General features: G+C 40.6%; 1 protein-coding gene across 5 annotated transcripts in view; it reads right to left on the reverse strand.

Annotated features, from left to right (window-relative positions):
• FN1 (fibronectin 1) overlaps positions 1-13426 on the reverse strand; it is a 64296-nt gene that overhangs the window by 37459 nt on the left and 13411 nt on the right. For all 5 annotated transcript variants that reach the window (XM_073646638.1, XM_073646636.1, XM_073646635.1 and 2 more), the window contains exons 2-13: positions 12603-12731; positions 12182-12319; positions 10971-11102; positions 10590-10727; positions 8851-9009; positions 8328-8498; positions 8060-8239; positions 7600-7776; positions 7195-7347; positions 6036-6164; positions 3857-3997; positions 1731-1852 (exon numbers count right to left, since the gene is read on the reverse strand). In XM_073646638.1, coding sequence (XP_073502739.1) covers positions 1731-1852; positions 3857-3997; positions 6036-6164; positions 7195-7347; positions 7600-7776; positions 8060-8239; positions 8328-8498; positions 8851-9009; positions 10590-10727; positions 10971-11102; positions 12182-12319; positions 12603-12731 — 1769 coding nt within the window. The remainder of the gene's footprint in view (positions 1-1730; positions 1853-3856; positions 3998-6035; positions 6165-7194; positions 7348-7599; positions 7777-8059; positions 8240-8327; positions 8499-8850; positions 9010-10589; positions 10728-10970; positions 11103-12181; positions 12320-12602; positions 12732-13426) is intronic.

The following is a 13426-nucleotide window of genomic DNA, read 5'->3' on the forward strand; positions in this document are numbered from 1 at the left end:
GGTCTTTGATTGTGATCTTCATCAGTGATTGTGGTCTCCGTCTGATTGTGGTCACCCACCAGAGTTCAGTAATAGGCCTCATCCGACTGAAGATACACGGTCCTCGTACTCTGGCCTTGAGACGAGGAGTGGGTCAGAGTTAACCTCTACCCGGTCAAGGTCCCTACCTAAGAAGGCATGGAGGGGAGCAGAGGAGACAAGCTCCACAGGCAAAAGGATCCCAGGGGGATACGGACGGAGCGGCATAAGCCACCTGTATTTCTTACTCTGGCCTAGTCAGAGGGACTCCTGCTGAAAGAGGGGTGATCGGCCCCCGATATCTGACTTTGTTACTTTACGTCTCAGTCAGAAAAGCCCGGAGGCTTAGTGGATCCCAGGAGGGATACGGACGGAGCGGCGTACGCCACCTGTATCTCTCTACCTGCGTTTATCCAGTGGGACCCGGCCTTACACCTAGTTCTAACCACACAAACAGTCAAGTGAAGACTTAATGGGAGAACTCACCAAGGAGAGGAACACACACCAGAGGGGTCTCGACAGGTGCTCCTGATCTACCTGGAAAGTGCTGGACCCCCTTCCTGGTGGCCGCAGTACGCCACGAGGAGCAGAGGGAAGCTTTGCGGCTAAAGTTCATCTGAATGTGAGTAAAAACCCTGGATGACTTCACACCCCGCTTCAGCCTGTTATTTCCTACGCGGCACTGCACCCACCATCCTTCCTCACACTGCCCTGAGGCCCGCTCCGCCTGCGGGGAGCCGTTCCATCTAAGCTGCCTGTAACACCGGCCTCAGTGGACTGAAGCAGCGCTGGTGTCCATCACCGGGAACCGTAGGTGGCGTATTCGGAAAATACCACTCAACCCTGAAAGCCCATTAAATCTTTTATGTGACCGCCCTGGGCACGGACCGGGTCCGGGCCACGACTGCAACCCCGAGACACCTACACTGACCCGGCTCCGAGTAACCCCATTTCCCAGGGAGGGCTGAGAGCGTCACACACTGTCGTGGGGGGGGGGGGGGGGGGAGAAAATAAAATTAGACTTACCAGTAATTCGGTTTCTAATAACCCACCACAACAGCACGGGTAAATTCCCTCCCCCTCACTTATTGTTTCTACGACAGCTTGATCAGTAGAAATAAAAATTAATTTGAAGCATCTATACTCTTGTGGTCCTTTGTAATAACACTGGAGGGAGGATGTGGGAGGGGCTATTTAAACCTCTTCGTATTTCCTGTCCCTATTAGGGTGGGGTTACATCCTCCTGTGTGCTGTCGTGGTGGGTTATTAGAAACCGAATTACCGGTAAGTCTAATTCTATTTTTGTGCTGTTGTTTCGTTCATTTCCTGGGCGCTGTTTGGAGGTATGCTGATGGGTTTTTTTGTGAGTTTCATTTTCCAGTCCCCCCCCCCACACTTGAATAACGAAGAATCCACTAGCGCTTCTTTTTAAGCAAAAATGATGGCAAAACTCTCAAAGTCTGGGAGTATTTGTATAAAAAAAAGCTCTCTTTTTTGTGTTTTGCAGAGCGCATTGTGGACATATATTCAGCATTCTAAAATGCTGTCACATAGGGCTTACCGGTGCTGGCCCTACTTTATATGGGAAAAAACGGGTGACAGGTTCCTTTCAATATTTTTATTCCAATTAGTTTATTAATAATGGGACTTCTACAGAAGATACAATTTTTACTTAATTACAATGGAAGTTGTATTTGTTTAGAGAGACTTACAGGTTTCCAGCGCAGGACGTACTGCTTGATGTGTGATTGCTGAGGAGCAGTCCACTGAATTGGGTGCGAGTTGGGGTGGTTAGCATTTTCTGTGATTATTACTTGTACAGGTCCAGCTCCAGCTATTAAAAGAAATTGGAATTGCACAATTATTTTAAATAGAACAAATGGGACCTAAATAATCCTACAATCTAATCACTAAAGAACTCAATGTTTAAAATGTGTGATGGAACCTTTATTCTACCAATCCAACTTTTGGATGGCAATTCCTTTTAAATTGTCTCTCCCGTCAGCGGGGAATCACTACACACGGATATTGTCTGACCAGTCCTGACAGTATCAGATTGAAGCTGTAAAATCAACACCTAAAAACAATGGCGACACTGCATCCCCACCCCCCCCCACTTGGAATCTTTTTCCCTGTATTTCAATACATTGTATGATAAAATGGTAAAACAAATGATGGCATTCAAAAAAAAAAAAAAAAGCAAGATATTAAACAAGCCCCAATACAGTTAGATGGAAAAATAAAATGATTGCTCTTGGAAGACTACAGGGGAAAAGCGGAAATAAATTTGGGGTGCCATATATATCTATTTTAGCTTGACGCTTTGACAGGGCTACAGCCAAGCAGAGAGTTCAGTGGCTTGCACTGTTCACACAGGTGGAGATGCGGAGCTCATTGATCGGCTGCTGAACAGTCGGTGTGACTTCAGAGCTGCGAATGAAACACCGGCAGCAGATGCAAACATTTCATGCAGCATATTGCCGTTTATAACAAACACCCCACCCCCCCCCCCCAAAAAAAAAAAAAAAAACTGCACCTGCGGACACCGGCTTTCTGAAAACCCCAAAGAAAGGTTATGAAACATGCTCTTAATACAGTTTGTCTTGCTCCTTTCTTGTAAACTCAAAGAATGACATGTTTTATGCCAATCAGTCCTTTTGTATTTCGTGTACATTCTACAACACAGACATTCTTAAGCCACCATACACTTTAGATAGTTGTTTGTCCGACAGCCATCTCCCCCAAATTCCCCATACACAGGTGCTCAGCTGGCAGAGCGCTCCTGTGTTCTCAATGAGAGAGTTGCTGCCAGACATTTCCGACAGCAGGTTTTCTCTTAGTGAACAAAGGATCGACAGTCAAAAAAAAAAAAAAAAAAAATCGGACATGCCCGATTCTTCTGCTCCACATAACCTTTCGGGGACAGTAGGGAAGCCACAGGAAACATTAGTGTGGGGAGGCCTTTAATGTATAGTGAAATAAAATAAATCTTTTTTATTATATCGTTTTATATTTATTATTAGTTTTATGGAATCAGGTTAATATTGAATGCATCTTTTGCCTTTTAGAAATTTAAACTTAAAAGATGAGCTCCGAACATACGAAAAGATCAATGTCGATTATCTCTTTTCATCTGACCAACTGTATGACAAGTGGGCAGTGTCCTTGGGATAAGCGCCGCTGTAGAAACATTGGACAGAGCGAGGGGTGAACTATTGAGTCACATACAAAGTCTAAATGTCAGAGTCTTACACAACATTCTGGGTTAAAGGTATATCTATACACCACATTCTAAGTTGTTACTTCCTTTATATGCCTTTTTTTATTCTTCTTGCAATAAATAGCGTTATTTGCTTAATGGCTCTACCAACTTCTTAAAACATAACACATCTATGGTAAATTATATTTGATATATTTTGTTTTTACATGAAGATTTGTAGTATAAGGAAGAGACTGGAAGAAAAATGTAAAATTATTCCATTTTATAAAGGGGGAAAATGTCATCCTTTGCCATCTTAGCCCACTCTTACCCATTCTGGATATCAAAATCCTAATAGCTGACTTATTGTTCCACTTGATTAATACCAAGGGTAGCAGCTCCTGTGCGGAATTTTGTTTATTCCTGGAATTACTGACGATTACAAAAGTTGGTCAAGCTGGGACATTGACCTGAACCTTGTCCATTAGTTGCTGCATTCTACACATTGAGATCAGTTTGCTACAAATTCAGTAAAATACAAAATGAAAGGATTTGTGTGCTTTAACATACAAATATAATCCAGACGGGGATAAAATTGCCTGGTGTAGTGCAAATTACAAATATTGTGTCATCACTAACCTGGGAAAGAACGAGGTTGGCAATGCCATTCACCGATTCCATTGCCATAGCAATAACATTGGTAGCTGACGCCATTTACATTCTTCTCCCAAGAATCCCCGATCTGATAAAAGTTTCGTGTTTCAGTCTCTTGGCATTGATCTGTACCGTGATAAAAAGCCAGGCAAGTCAATATTTTCAGCACGTCTGCATAGTTTCTTCATAGAATTAATGGAACTGTCACTGGAAGACAACCCCTGTCCACATGCTCTTATTAGGCTGTCAGAGGGAGGTTCCTCACAATCCTTCTACATAGTGTCGAGGGCTGGCTATAAATATTAGCTAGTAGTCAGCCAAAAGCCATCTCTGCCGACCACTCCGTACACGTGTGATCATACATATGTTTTTAGGCAATGTCCTGGAACGCTTTTCCTTGCGGAGAGTGACATGTCAAGCCTGACATGCCAAGGTGAGGAGACTAAGTCGTAATGCTCCTCTGGGAAATATGCAAATTATCTCTTCAGAGTCCCAATAGTCAATATTGACTAACGAGCCTTGTCACATGACTTCGGATTAAAGCCAAAACCTCAATTTGCAGACACTGTTTCGGGGTACTAAACTTTCACCCAGCCAAACTTTGCACTGACGAGGGGCAGTATCCCGAAACATAGTGTCTGCAAATTGAGATTTTGGCTTTAATCCCAAGTCATGTGACAATGCTCGTTATAGAGTAGATAGTGACTTTTAGGATTGCTACTTACTATAGGTGGCGCTAGAGTTCTAGTCCTCTTCCTCTCTGACAATTTGCATTAGGCTATGTCCTGTAATCAGTTAGAATGGATCCAGCACCAATCTGATGACAATGTTTTGCAGACACAACTTTGTCCCGAGATGGATCCAGTTGAAAATTCTATCTTTTTTTAAACTTTGAAGTCTATGGAAAACAGATCCATTAACTAGCCAACAGTTTTGTTCCATTTGAAACTGATCCAATAAGAAAAAGACTGATTGCTATTTAACGAATCTGTTTTCCATAAACTTCAGTGTTGAGAAAACGAGTCCAGTTTAAATAATTTTTTTTCTCACCGGACCAAAAAGTTGTGACTGCACAACTTTGTCAACCCATTGCTGCTGGGTCAGTTCTAATGTATGATTACTGGACATGTGAACACAGCCTTAGTAACAAGAGAGTAGCATGTTGTAGACAGACTCATTTCTACAAGAACAAAAGGAGACCGCAGTTAAAACCCAAGTGCCCAATCCACAATCCTCCCGACTGCAGAGAGTTGGGAGGCCACCATACACATTAGATCATTGGCCAGTACTGCTGAACTCCGCACAGTCTATATTCATCTAATCTGTATGAAGAACTCAAGAGTCTCCTTCATGCACTTAAAGTACAGAAAAAACAAATATGATAATTTTCTGGTCAATTGAGAACATGAAGAGTTTATTTCAGAAATATATAAAGACCTTCATACAGTGAGCTTTAGCTTTTTATGTGAACTGTGCCCTGAGAGACATCAACTCATTGAATGCAGCCAAAGAAAACAGATGAAAATCCACAGGGTTTAGCAAGCACTGATTGAATAAACAGATGAGATCTTATCGCAGCGTTTGCCCTCACCCACCCCCAGTAGCACAGAGACATCTAAGGGATTTATCTCCAGACTATTAGGCGGAATGTAAGTAGTGCAATTACAGTACATCATAGAAAGCAGAAGAAATGGGAATTTATCAGCCATCGCACAGGAAGAAGTTGTTCGGTGGGAATAGGGGATTTAGGACATTAGTCCGAATAGTCACTGGTCCTATAAAGAGCTGAGTGTAATAGAGAGTACAATTTCCCTAAAGAACCACTTGAGCAGGGGCATAACTATAGTAGGTGCTGGGGTTGCAGTCACACCTTGGCCCTGGAGTTTAAGGGGGATCAAAGGGTCCCTCTGGCCCATCCAAGAAGAGCAATTCTATTACAGACCCAATAGTTAGGCCTCTTGGTAAATTTGCACTGGGTCCCACGGGCCTCAAGTTACGTCACTGCTTGGGTACATAGAAGGCCAAAAGGCTACATGAGGATATGATGCTCAAGTCAGAAGACCCAAGGCCAAGCTGGACCAAGAATGTCGGAGGTGTGAAACCGTCCTTAGGGTCAACACCTGGAGATTTCCATTTAGCCTATGAAGCACCAAAAGTTACATACCCACAGCATCACACTTCCATCTGCCACGTCCCTGACCAAAGCACGTGCAGTTCATCAAGTGTCCCTCTTCATGATATTTGTTGAAAGACTGATTAACATCATAAGTGACACCATCCACAATACACTGGTCTGTTACACAAGGCAAAGAGAGAAAATGCTAAATTAATCAAAAAATAAATAAAGATAAATTGCATCATGCCATTTAAGTCCTTGTACATTTCATATCCTTTGCTCATAAACGCTCGTGAATAAACTGAATTTGTCATATTAACACAGCAGTTTGGTCCATTATATATACAGAACATTACGCCAAGCTAGCGAGCTTCTATTTCTCAGTAATAAAAAAAAAAAAAAATCTGGCAGAATTTTGTATTCCTAACACTTCTAAGAAAGCTTTTATAGCTGTTCGAGTTCAGAGTCTAGACTCCTAAATAATGTGCATCTTGGCATACTGAAAGGTGATTATAAGGAATATGGCATCAATTCACTAGAAATTGAAGAAAAATGATGGTGGGGAGAAGGAAACAAGGTAGACATGTTCTGTTGAACTAACAAGAATGAGTTTTTGTTTTTTTTCATATATTGTATGAAGCTTGTATTTTTCTGGGGTGTCTTCAAAGGGGTTGTCCACTACTGGAACAACCCCTTTTCATTCCTAATGTTTGGCCTAGTTAAAATAAAAGACCTATACTCACCTCCAGTGCCCGCGCCATTCCAGCAGAGTCAGCATTCGCGTTCCTGGGCTCACTTGAGGTTATGCCGAATGAGCCCTGCGGCCAATCAGTGTTGGCGTCAATGTCCATGCCTTTGGACAAATCGAACATCAAGAGGAAGTGCAAGCAGATGCAGCCCTGTCGTTCTGCTGATGTGCAACCTGTCCGAAGGTGGGGGACAGTGAAGCAGGTTTTGATTGGGTACAGGGCTCATGTGACTTCACAGCCTCATGTGAGCCCCGGGAATAAGCGTGCCGACACCAGAGTCGAGTATAGGCGTTTTTATTTTAATGGGGCCCAAACATGAGGAATGAGAAGGGGTTGTCTAAGTAGTGGACAACCCCCTTCAAACATATACAAATGAATATAACTTCATAAAAACTGAAATTCTTGTGCAACATGCTCCATATTTCATTTTTTTGCCATATCTAAACATGGTCCTGTACCTTTGAGCTGGGAATATGCAATGCAGTTCCACTCTCCGCGGCCATTGCCAACACATGTACATCGCATCATGTGACCCAAATTATGCATTTTATCCCACTGGTCTCCGACACGGTACATAACGCCTTCATTGGTGGTACAGATTTCTTCATGAGCTATAGGGGAGAGAAAAAACGCCGCAAGATGAATGCTTGGACCCATCATGTGGTTTATGTATATATTAATGGAAAATAAAGTACTGTAGACATTTATTCTTGGCAGGCCAAAACAAGACATACAATAATTACATGTGCTGTATGACATGACAACCTCAAGACTAGTTACTAGGGTGTCTGAAAAAGTCCTTAAAACAAATATAGATAACATATACCAATTGATACCCAAAGTCATTTTTCAAACATCCTCACCGGCCATAGGACAGAAGCCAAATTTCTGGTCCACATCGTAGTCAAGAGTAGTTCCACACCACTTCATATTGTCGCGGCGCCCCTCTGAGGTACAGTCTGTGTAATTGCGGTTGTTGTACAGGAAGGGGAAGTGACAGATGGCCCCATTGGAATTACCACCTCTTGTCTGAACCAGGACTTAAAAGGAAAAAAAGAATTGCATTATTATTTGAAAGATTATGACACAGTGAACCTATTATTTCTGCTCTACTAGGCAATCGTATAAAAACAGAATTTCCTTTAAAAAAAAAAAAAAAAAAAAAGTACACTCTCGTTCCTGAAAATTAGAGCCGGTCACAGAATCACTTAGTTAATGCTACCAGTTGACAATTCCAAATAGAGAGAAATGAGACAATATTTTATACTCTAAGAAAAGCCTGTACTGGTTATAATTCACCGACTTTCATCACTATCCACTTACCACGTTGTTCTGTGCAGAAGGAATATTTCTTGTCTTCATCATAGTTAGATGTAGTTGCACACCAGAGCTTTCCATCTTGCCGGCCTTCGGTTGTACACGAATAGAAGGTCCTTCCATCATGTATGAATGGGATTGCACAAGGCTCGTTGTTAGAATTGCCACCATATGTCCCAACTGCAACTGTTTGAAACACAAAAATCAGAATGTTAAAAAGTGCTTCAGCATTCCAATATTATATATATATTTTACTTGTAGCATCTTCACTCACCACTTTCCTCGCAGCTGACGCCGTTGCCCAGGCAAGTGCAGATCTGTTGCTGGCTTCCCTGGGTTTTGACCCACTTCATGCCCACAGAATACTGGACTCCGCTGTCAGTCGCGCAGTGCTCAAGATCAATATTTGCCACAGGCGTCAAAGCTTTTATACCAGTATCAACCACTGCAGAAAAACAAAACCGTGATTTATTTTTATATTTTAAAACTCAGAAAACTATTACTAAAGAATATAAACCACCACCAAATGCATATGAACAAATGCTATATGTGTTCGGTAAAGGCCCCATACACACTGGAGTAAAGTCTGAACACATTTCAGCTGGACCGGCAGACCCGGGGACGCGTATGGGGGTCTACCAGCGGAGGAAAGGATCAGAAACTCTTGTATGAAAAAAAAAAAAAGTCTTACAAGTCTGTTCAATTTAGGAAAACTATAAAATATTATTTGTGTGTGCGATATTATCTGAACTGTTCACAAAAGTTACATCAATCGATATTGCCAAAAATTAACTCACCAATGCCAGATGTTTGTAAGGAAGAATGTCTCTCACACTTCCATTCCCCGCGGCCATTGCCTGTGCAGATACACTGTAACAAGTTGCCTCTGGGATCGGTCTTTGTCCAAGTGTCTCCAATCCTGTAGGAGGCTCTGGTTTCCTGATCATTGCACCGGTCTATATACAAAAGTAGGACAAATGAATACTAAATAACACACACTATAATACATTTCTTTATGTCTCACACATTATACAAGTGCGTATACACACAAAAAAGGTGTTTTACACACATTATAGTACATAATACAGGGTGTGTAAAAGAAATATTCATCTGCGCATTATATGTATAAATATATTTTACATACACATACAATGTATACACACACCAGGGTTGCCGACTTGACTTTGTAATTTTTTGATAAGCTGTCCAGAAAAGCTTTAGACAGACTATTTTTTTTTCCGGCACATTGGAAAACCATAATAGATCATTATGATTATAAGGGATACACGTCTACAGCCAATAATACTGATATGAAGACATCAGCTGCCTTCACTGTAAAATGATAATTACAGTGAAAATAATCTGTATAAGTTTCTCCAACTTCATAAGAAAAATTTAAGATGTCCTTAATTTTTTTGGACAGGTTTAAAAAAAAAAAAAAAAAAAAGAAAAAAAAAAAAGTGTCCTATAATTTCTGTACGGTTGGCAACCCTGGCACACACCTTTGTGTGTATACAAGTATCTACAGGCAATATTAGCACTAGAATATTATTTTCTGCCACGTCACTTGCATCCTACTTTAATATTTCATTCCCGCTCAGAGCAATGAATTTTCTGCACTTTCCAAACAACTAATAATTTGTATGACAGTAATCTTCAACAGGAATGTGATAATTTGCAGTAGTAAAGTATGAGAATTGCTGTCAATTTGTTTGGGAACCTACTTGAGGGCATGTATTTCAGAAGACAATCCCAATTATCATAATGAAGAAACAGTCTGAAACCTACAAGAGTAAGACGCTAAGGTCATCTACATTCCAAGGAAACCGATGTAAATGGTTTCCAAATGGTACAGGAAAATTCTAAGATAACAAAGATATCCACAGTCGGCTGGGAAATTGCATATACAAATGTCCAATACACCAGACATTGAATGCTGCACAATCGAGGGGTGATATTTTCGCAAGTATTTGACAATGTGAATTGGGAAGGGTGATAAACCGTTACAGTCTAAAAAAAGAGGCAAGTGGAAAATATTGTACAGCATTTAGCATGGTCTCCCTGTATTTGTACAAGGTGGGAATACTAGGAAATTGGCATGTGTGCTTTTCTAAGAGAAGTAAATTAGATTGTCAGCACCAGTGGAGACAAAGACTGATGTAAAAGGTGATAATCCCTGTTGGTGTTGGATTCACACCACCTAGTTTATTCAATTGCAAAAAGAACTTCGGCACTTTCTACCACCTAGTTTATGGCATTAAACAGACGCCGATCTGATTAGACAGACAGACCGCATGTCCCATGTGCACAGAAAGATCACATCATAGATCGTGCTGTGTGCAAAGCAGCCATTGTTCTCAGCAGCACAGGTTTGCTTTACATTGGACCTCCACTCTATAATATAATATAATATAATATAATATATATACACACACCTATTAAAAAGCAGCAATTTTCTCAACACAAGGATACATTACGTGGAGTGCCATCTTAACTGCTCAAATAAAATCGTAAATCCTCCTCAGACAATACTTACTTCTAGAACTACAAGTAATGCGACCACTTCCTTCTCCCAAACATGTGCAATCCACCATCATCCATCCCTGGTAAGGCTTCTCCCAGGTCTGTCCCACCACATAAGATGTGCCAGCGGTATTATCGTAACATCTCTCAGCTACAGAAACAAAAGTGACATTTACTTATTAAATGAACATTTCTTAAAAATTAGTGAAAATGGGCAATTCAAAAAAAGTTTGACACGGCCACAGTGTATTCGCTATAAAATGCATTAGAAACCCCCCATTCTGATTGGAAGTACTTTTTTTTTATTAAATGAAAACAAAATATATATTAATAAATAATAATAAGCTTGCAACTTTTAACAGTGTAACCCATGCATACATTTAAAAGTTCTTACCTACGGGTTTACATGTCCATTCTCCTTTGTTATTACCAAGGCATACACACTCCAACATATAGCCGCCAGTTTCATGAGGTCTGCGCCAATTGTCTCCAATCTTGTAGGACTGACCACCCTCGTGACAGCGGTCTACAACGAAACTTCAGTTAAACAAGCAATTCCTTAAAACGGGGTAAACAGTATTAGTAGTTCTTGTAGGAGGAGTTTTCATTTCCTACAGTAACCAGTATAAGTATAATATGTTAAACAAAGATGAGAAATTGCATTATTTGGCTCCAAAAAAATAAATAAAATAAATCAAAAATGGTATTGATATGGCTGCTAAAAGTAAAAAATGGTTCAATAAGTGTCTCCACTTAGTTACAGGTAGAAAATGCAGCAGTAGCCACTTGCAAGTTCATGCCATTGAATAAACCTAATCCAGGTGTGGACCCCGAAACAGTTCAGGCTGCAAATTCCAGGGGACATACACTGGACAAATCCACCATGTTAAGATATCCTATTAGTTATCAAACAAAGGTTTGTTTAAAAAGAACCACAAAGCTTTAGAGCAAATATTTATTGGCTAGATAAGGCGCCTATGCATTACAGAGAGCAGCAGGAAACACTGAACTCTGCACACAAGTTAGGTCAGTACTTAAATCCTTTGACTACATAATCATGCTCCTGGTCTCTAACTATGGAAGTTGTGGGAGATTGAATATTAATCGATTTCCTGACTGCGGGAGGAAAAAAAAAAAAGAAAGAAAAAAAGCAGCATTATACTGTAAGGCCACGTTCTCACGTTCAGTATTTAGTGAGTTTACCTATTTGTAAGCCAAAACTAGGAGAAGAACAATCCAAAAAATGTATAATAGAAACACGTCACCTCTTCTGTATTTTTCACCGACTCCTGGTTTTGGCTTACAAATACCGATGTAAAATACTGACCAAATACTGAACAGCGCCTTAAGTTTAGTTTTAGAAGTTGGAGAACCATCCCCCTATAGTGAACATCTGGTGTCATCACTTGAAGTGTCACATTAACACCTTCATGCCCATGGCTATACAAAGAGAAATAATTTGCAGGTGACACAGGAATGCCTTCACATGTATTTGCATGCAGCCAGACAGACAAAATGGTTAATCATCAGCAACCCATGCAATGGAAAGCAAAAAAAAAAAAAAAAAAAGCATTGGGCTGTATGTAGAATAGAAAAGGCCATTACTTGCAATGGTGCAGCTGATCCTCCCTCGCCCAGCTCCAATGCAGGTACAGTCCCAGATCATGTTGTCCTTCGGCCGCTCGTAGGTTTGGCCGACACGATACGTTCCACCGGTATACTTGTCAAAGCAAGTTTCTTCAGCTGTTTAGCAAAAGGACCAAGTTTACCAGGCATTCTACCAAACCATCTCAAAGTAAGAACAAAGGGGATGCAATTTTCAAATATTGACCAACTACATTTTGTAGCAAAGAGCATCTTTTAATAATGCATACAATTTCTAGACAACATTGCTTAAATGTAGACGTACATTAATCAAGCAGGTTACGCTTCAGAGAAGCAGAAAAAGTGTCCTGTCCACATAAATGGGGACCCTCATGGTCGTCAAATATACAGACCCAAAAGGCGTATTTTGTTGCAGACCTACCTTCTGGTTTGCTCTCACAATTGAAACCTTTACCGCCTCCATAGCAGGTACACACCAACATGTTGCCCAGGTAAGTCCGTTCCCACTGCTGTCCAATATTATAATACTGTCCATTGTCGTGACATCCCCCTGTGAAATAAAAAGTTACATTAATTTATTTTGGGCTTTATAACCAAGATTAGTACGCACTTTTATAAATATTACACACATGGGTTTGACAGTTATACGCAACTCTACTGGCATATTTTATGTCTGGTGCAGAAATTTTTTGGACGTTTCATACAGTCCGGTCGAATAGAATTGGCAAATGTGGATTGAATTTAGCCACTGCCCTTCAAATACTCAAGACAGAATTGTAAACCCTAAAATATATGAAAAAGAAGAAGAGGGTCAGAAACTACAGAACCACAGAAAGAAAGAAAAAAAACCTAAAGTGTAATAATTTTTATAAAGACTTTAGACTCCCAGATTAAAAAATTATATTCTGTGTCGCACAAAAGTTGGGATTCCAATAAATCGGATATAGAGTGAAGCAACACTTCCTATTCTCATCCTAACTAGCTGTGGAGTTTGGCACCCTAAATGACGACAATATTGGCACCCCAGCTCACTGCTGCTTGCCCCTAATGAACCCTGTTAAACACCCTACCACCAAGGTTTAATATTTGCACTTAGTCCTTAGGCCTGTGGTGAAGTGCAATATACAATTGTTGTTTTTTATGCGTGTATTGGTGGTAGGGTACATTTTTGAAGGGTGAGAATAGTTAATTAGTTCACTCTATATCCATTTATTGGAACCCCTACTGTCACATCCAACTTTTGTG

This window comes from Phyllobates terribilis, unplaced genomic scaffold (genome assembly GCF_046119375.1).
Source record: "Phyllobates terribilis strain yellow unplaced genomic scaffold, ASM4611937v1 Scaffold_9__5_contigs__length_417890890, whole genome shotgun sequence".
NCBI classification, from domain to species: Eukaryota; Metazoa; Chordata; class Amphibia; order Anura; family Dendrobatidae; genus Phyllobates; species Phyllobates terribilis.